The following is a 6,709-nucleotide window of genomic DNA, read 5'->3' as shown; positions in this document are numbered from 1 at the left end:
GAATTCTGTTTCCGAGGACCCCCTCCTAGGCAAAGGGCCTGACGAGGACACCTCAGAGGTGTCTTTGTCAGAAAGTGAGTCGGATTCTGGGAGTGTCCTCTCAGATGACTCAGTGCTTCCAGACTACCAGCAGGAAGGTGGTTCACGGGGCACCGCCAACACGCTGTATGAGGCGTGTGCTCGGAACAACACCCTGGCGCTCCGGAAGGTTCTGGAGAGAGGGGTTACCAAAGAGGAGGTCATGAAGGTGGACCACAATGGCTGGGTATGGGTCTCTTGTTATTTCACATTTGGGATGCCTTTTGGTGGTGTATGATCCAGCGTGTCCTGAGGGTTACTAGTTCAAATACCAGGAGCACCGTGCCCTGTATAAAGACACTGAATGCTTTCATTAAAGCCAGGCAGAATTGGTTTTGGATTTAATTGCAGCCTTGAATCCGTTGCGGTGTGATTTTTTAAATATCATTCTAATCCTAATTATTCACCCAATAGACCGGTCTGATGGTGGCGTGCTATAAGGGTTTTTTGGAAATTGTGCAACATCTTCACCACTGTCCCTACCTGGACATAAATCACCAGGACAACGATGGCAACACTGCACTGATGATCGCTTCACAAGCAGGTTAGCCACTCTCACCAGACCTATTACTAAATACTACACAGTAAAACAAGCCTCACTAGCAAGATTTCTAGGTTGCGTCCCAAATGTCACCACCCTTTTTAGAGTACTATACTGAACAAAAATATAAACGCAACATATAAAGTGTTGGTCCCATGTTTCATGAACTGAAATAAAAGATCCCAGAAATGTTCTATACACACAAAAGCTTATTTCTCTCAAATGTTTTGCACAAATTTGTTTACATCCCTGTTAGTGAGCATTTCTCCTTTGCCAAGATAATACATCCACCTGACAGCATGATCATTACACAGGTGCACCTTGTGGTAGGGACAATAAAAAGGCCACTCTAAAATGTGCAATTTTGTCACACAACACAATGCCACAGATGTCTCAAGTTTTGAGGGAGCGTGCACTTGGCATGCTGACTGCAGGAATGTTCACCAGAGCTGTTGCCAGAGAATTTAATATACATTTCTCTACCAACGTCGTTTTAGAGAATTTGGCAGTACGTCCAACCGGCCTCACAACCGCAGACCACGTGTAACAATGCCAGCCCAGGACCTCCACATTCGGCTTCTTCCCCTGCGGGACTATCTGAGACCAGCCACAGCAGTTCGGCATTGTAACCGACTTCAGTGGGCAAATACTCACCTTCTGACTCAGATACTCAGATACTGACTGGTTTTCTGATCCACGTCCCTACCTTTTTTAAAAATATATCTGTGACCAACAGATGCATATCTGTAATCCCAGTCATGTGAAATCAATAGATTAGGACCTGATTAATTTATTTGACTGATTTCCTTATATGAACTGAAACTCAGTAAAATATTTGAAATTGTTGCATATTGCATTTATATTTTTGTTCAGCGTATTTTAAAAGAAGTGCACTATATAGCGAATAGTGTGCCATTTGTGACAGGCCTTTAATCTTTTCAATGGCATCTTATGATCTCCTAAACCCATTCTCACCCTGTGTCCTTCTCCAGGTCACACCATTACAGTGACCTACATCCTCAACTACTACCCCGGAGCAGACACAGAGATCCGGGACTGCCGTGGCTTCACTGCACTCATCAAAGCTGCCATGCAGGGTCGAGACGATGTGGTGTCTTCCCTCGTCATGGCCGGTGTGTGAGAGGCCTCCTCCACTTCAACACTACTATACACCCTACTGTATACATGAGGGAATGTCTTAGAAGTGTTTAGACAACCAGACAAATAGATGTTAGAAGTACAAAAATGTAATCTACCTACCTGTGTGTACTGAGTATAAGCCTACATTATATGTTTGTGCATCGTTCACAATAGCAAATAGCTCACATGTGTGTATTATCAGAGGCACCTCATTGTTCGTAGAAAACAGGGACAGACTGGCCATCTGGCATTTCTGGCCAATGCCAGATGGGTTGGTCCATTTTTAGCCAAGTGGGCCTGTCTAACTTGGGGTTTTTGCTCAAAATTATAATTATCCTTCTAACATGGGTGCCTCAAGGAAAAAAATTAGCCGATGTGGTGGGCCTCGAGGAAAAAAACGGGCCGGTGGGGGCATCAAGGAAAAAATGGGCTGGTGTGTTATAGATGCCAGGGACGATTTCTGGTCCCAGTCTGCCCCTGGTAGTGACACACAACAGTTGACTGTGTCCAATGCCATCTATTAGGTCCCACTAGGTGAAGTAATTCAATTACTCCAGATTCCAAAGGGCATACCTCTAAGCAGATTTGGAAAAAAGGACCAGAGAAGGAGAGAGGAGGAAGAGATAGTAGTACACACAGAATATTGGGATTACCCTATGCTTTGCTCCCCAGTCAGCAAAATTGCAATTATGGTCTTAATTAATTTCTGTTCCATTTGGGGCTTGGCATGAACATACTGATTGAAGGCCTAAGGTTATAGGAGGTATGTAGTAATGTAGTTGGGTTGGGATGGATGGATGTACCTGTGGTGTGTCTACCCATGTTTGAGGTCAGCTTTCCCTGGTTGATTGAATGTGTTTTTGATGGCTGCCAGGTTTAAGGGATCAATTTGGGGACATCAGCCTACCTTAATTCACTCTGCCATAATCTTTGATTCCTTCGTCTTGGTTGCCAGGGGATTATCCAGGGTTATTTAGCTATTTTGGCCTCTGCGGAAGATCAGTAGTATCCAACGGAGTCACAGTCTCTCAATGCCAGTTCACATTTATCAATATTCTGAAAGAGTTGAGGAAAACATGTTCAGCTAGCTGTAGCCTTGACCCCATCAACTGAAATATAATTGACTCTCCCTTCTCTCCATCATAAACCAAGAAGGATCTTTGTTTTCTATTATTCATGTAGCACAAGATCATCATTATGATACTATATTACAGGGCTATATGCAATGTAACATGAATGAAAGTGTTTCAATGGATACATATTGTGGCCTGAAAGCAATTATTTTCCTTCTGTGCTATTTCTCTCCCAGGTGCAGACCTAAATGCAGTAGACACCACGAAGCAGAAGTGTGCACGGGACTGGGCACTAAAGACGGGCCGCTACGAGACATTGAACCGCCTCCGCCGCCTCAACCTGCGGCCTAGAGCCGAGCAGTTCGCTGAGAGCTACGTCCCCGAGTGGCCAGAGCTGAAGGTGCTGGTGGCCAAGGCCATGGTCAACAAGAGCGCCAGCCAGAAGATCACCCAGCGCATCAAGTCCACCTTCGGCTTCAACTTTCCACGAGATCCCCAGGAAAACGGGGTCTTGGACCACATGGTGCGTATCACCACCAGCATCCACAGCCCTCTAGTGGCCACCGGCTGCCGTCCCCTCTGCCCCACCAGCCCCCCTGAAGTGGGGAAGAGGCGCCTGGCCGTGCCAGAGCTGGTGAAGAAGCATTCGGAGAAGGAGCTGGGGGAGAGCTCTGTGTGCCACAGCAACGGCTCCATATCCTCCATCATTCCCAACATCCACTCAGCCGAGACCATCGCCACGTCCTGCTGTGTGGACACAGAGCGCAGGGGCAGCATAATCTCTATAGCTTCCACCGGGGTGCGCACCTTCATCCCCAGGCACATGGCCCACAGGAACAGTGTCTTCCCTTCTGGCTGCATCCCAAAGATCCAGATAGTCAAGTCTGGAGAGCCCACACCTAAGAAGGAGAAGAAGAGGAAGAAGCACAAGGGTCATCTGGAGCCGCCCATATGGAAGTACAAGGCAGAGAAGCAGGAGAAGAAGAAGGCAGAGAAAGAAAAAGAGAAGAGCAAGAAGGAAAAGAAAGAGAAGAAACAGAAGTGAGGTGTCTAACACTGCCAATTTATTTTAATTCCTCCCACTTCCAATATTTGTTTCCTAGAGTTACACTTAAAACGTTATGCCACGTTCACACTGTGAGCTTAACTGCATCTGAATTCTGAAGTACTGCTCAGTACTAGAAGGGCTGAACTTTTTCCAGATCATTTGGCCAACGCAGTGAAAGTTTTTCTTAAGGCCATATCATTCATACTGCTTTGTAAATATTCCGAAAACTGTTTTAGAAACTTTCTTTGACTTTTAGGGGATGGATGAAACTATTATCCAGGTTCTGCCTATAATACAATGCTGTCTTTTTGTCTTATTGGCATGGGTGTCAATTGAGAAATACGATTTTGCTGTATCTAAAATAAATGTACGACTCAGAGTTTACTGATTTACTATCACAAGGAACTTTCAATTGCCTTTGGTGTCTTTCAACAGTGAAAGAGACAGTCTTCCTAAACCATCATCCTATATGGTAATTTCTCTTTACACATAGACCTACTGTATGTACACGTTTATTGCGGAAAAGGATAGGGTTAGTCCCTTTCTGTAAATTCTCAGAAATTCTAGACACACAAAAACACACGTATACTAGGCCTACACCTCAGGGATAACTTAAATCAAATTACAGTGCTAAAATGATGATTTCTGCAAATGTTTAAAGGCTTATGCAAGTGTGCAAAAATATTGCGATTTGTTGAATGCTTATACAGAAACGAAGGCACTTTGGGTGGTGTTGCAGTTGAACATTTCTGCAGTCTGTATTTTTCCAAATTTGGATGCCATTTTCAAACAATAGCTATCTTACTACTGATATAATGAATTGATTTTGTTGATAAATGTGTTGGTCCTTTTACTGTGTAAATATTGTAAATAAACCATAGTGAGATGATGTGATTTTTGAAGAGATTTGATTATGTGCTGTTTACTGTGGTGCTGAAGATATTTTAAGACAACTTGGGACAACTTAAAGGAAAACTCCACCCAAAAACTATCCTTTGGTAATTGTTTCATTAGTCCATTGTTGATATATTCCCAAAATGTTTTGCATGTCAGCAATCAAGTTTTCAAGATATGTAACTTCCAAACTAGAAAATCTCAGTCTGAGATGGGGAACGAAGGTAATGGGAAGTTAGTTCTGGCCATACCATCATTAAGTATCTAAAAGAAATCTGATGGATGAGCCAGATATAAGCATGCGCTGGTGCAAAGTTGGCACCTTTTTATTTTTGTTGGTAAAAAAACAGATTTCACTTAGCCTACGCATTACCTCAAGCCTGCCAGCAGAGAGCGACCTTGTTTCTCTTTTTACATTCCTCATTGCTTTACTAGAGACTTTCTCTTACTTTGTCTGTAAATACGATCAGGTTAAGAGGGCCTAAGTACAATAAGTGAATACAAAACACTTTGAAGATCAGACTGTAATACACAACACTAATGAAAAAATGATACATCAAACACATTGGCTCTTTGGATTCTGCTTCATAGTTCTCTACTAAGAACTCAAACCCTTACATTTCTATTTTTAAAGTCTTGCATTTCAGTCTCACACTCCTATTCATCAGCCATAGTGTGTCTTAAAGTTGGTCAGTATGGGGTTGAAGGCAGTGTTTGCTCTCTACCCTTCGCTCTGTGTAGGCTATGTGTAGGCCTCCCACATAAAAACATAGTACAGTTTACTATAGAATACTGTAGTACTTACTATAGAACTCTATAGTATTCTGTAGTAAACTTTGATAAACTGTAGTATACTGTAGAATACTATACTACACTCTGTAATATCCCTCAATCATGTGTAGTACTTACTATATAGAATGTTGTAGTATACAGTAGAATACTATACTGCACACTGTAGTATCCCTCGATTCTGTAGTGCTTACAATATAATTTTGTAGTATACTACAGAATACTATACTACACACTGTAGTATCCCTTGATCATGTACTGCTTACTTTAGAATGTTGTAGTATACTGGAGAATTCTATACTACACACTGTAGTATCCCTCGATCGTGTAGTGCTTACTATATAATTTTTCAGTATACTGGAGAATATTATTCTCCACATTGTAGTATCCCTATATCATGTAGTGCATACTATAGCATTTTACTACAGTAAAGTCCACAAAAACACTATAGTGAATACTATAGTATAATACAGTCAAGTCCGCAAAAACATTCCAGTAAATACTACAATAGACTTCCACAAAAACACTACAGTGAATCCTATAGTATATAAATATAGAAATACTACAGTATTTAGAGCATAGTATACTATAGAATTTTGTCTGCGGTATGGCTGTATATATCTGTAAAGTATGTGTGGGATTCAGTGAAATTCAGAGAGATAATACACCATTCAAAGACTCCACCTGTCTGGTCAGTCTGGCAGTCTGGCAACTGGGAGTTGACGGGGGCCAGGGGCATGCGCCGCCATGATGTGCAGACCAATAACCCTATCAAGGTGGAGGACACACTATATTATGGTCTAGAGCTAATTCAAAAGAGTTCAACCTATAAGCAAATACTTACAAATGTAATTAGTCTATAGTAGGGTCAATAATCATGGATGACTGATTTAATTAAGCAAAGAGATTACAAACTTTATTTCCAGTAAATTGCTGCACTTTTCATTCTTTGACTGCTAGACACATGGAGAGTTATAGAGTAAAAGAGAGCTTCCTTCTATTTAAAAAAAACGAGAGAGCGATAAAGATCACGAGTGCTTCACTGTGTTTGTCATCTAGATTGTAATCGTATTTTGGGTTCCAAGAGGAATGTTGGGAGGATACATACAGCAAGACAGAGTTGCATTGCAAAAAAGAACACTATAC

General features: G+C 42.0%; 1 protein-coding gene across 1 annotated transcript; it reads left to right on the top strand.

Moving 5' to 3' along the window:
* The first annotated feature begins 457 nt into the window (after positions 1-457).
* On the top strand, positions 458-4,762 carry LOC106565607 (ankyrin repeat domain-containing protein 33B). Its single transcript, XM_014132910.2, has 3 exons — positions 458-622; positions 1,612-1,752; positions 3,069-4,762. The coding sequence occupies exons 1-3, from the start codon at positions 502-504 to the stop codon at positions 3,875-3,877; spliced, it is 1,071 nt and encodes a 356-aa protein (XP_013988385.2). The 5' UTR covers positions 458-501; the 3' UTR covers positions 3,878-4,762.
* The last annotated feature ends 1,947 nt before the right edge of the window (positions 4,763-6,709 follow it).

Source organism: Salmo salar, chromosome ssa12 (genome assembly GCF_905237065.1).
Source record: "Salmo salar chromosome ssa12, Ssal_v3.1, whole genome shotgun sequence".
In the NCBI taxonomy this organism is placed as follows: Eukaryota; Metazoa; Chordata; class Actinopteri; order Salmoniformes; family Salmonidae; genus Salmo; species Salmo salar.
The sequence above is the reverse complement of the archived record's forward strand: the minus strand, read 5'-3'. Positions and strand labels throughout refer to the sequence as shown.

Bases quoted from the DNA above. Each gene is read 5' to 3' on its own strand.
- LOC106565607 (XM_014132910.2), top strand. From the start codon at position 502: ATGGTGGCGTGCTATAAGGGTTTTTTGGAAATTGTGCAACATCTTCAC. The intron at 623-1,611 runs GTTAGCCACTCT...GTCCTTCTCCAG, and splicing joins GATGATCGCTTCACAAGCAG to GTCACACCATTACAGTGACC. The intron at 1,753-3,068 runs GTGTGTGAGAGG...TTTCTCTCCCAG, and splicing joins GTCTTCCCTCGTCATGGCCG to GTGCAGACCTAAATGCAGTA.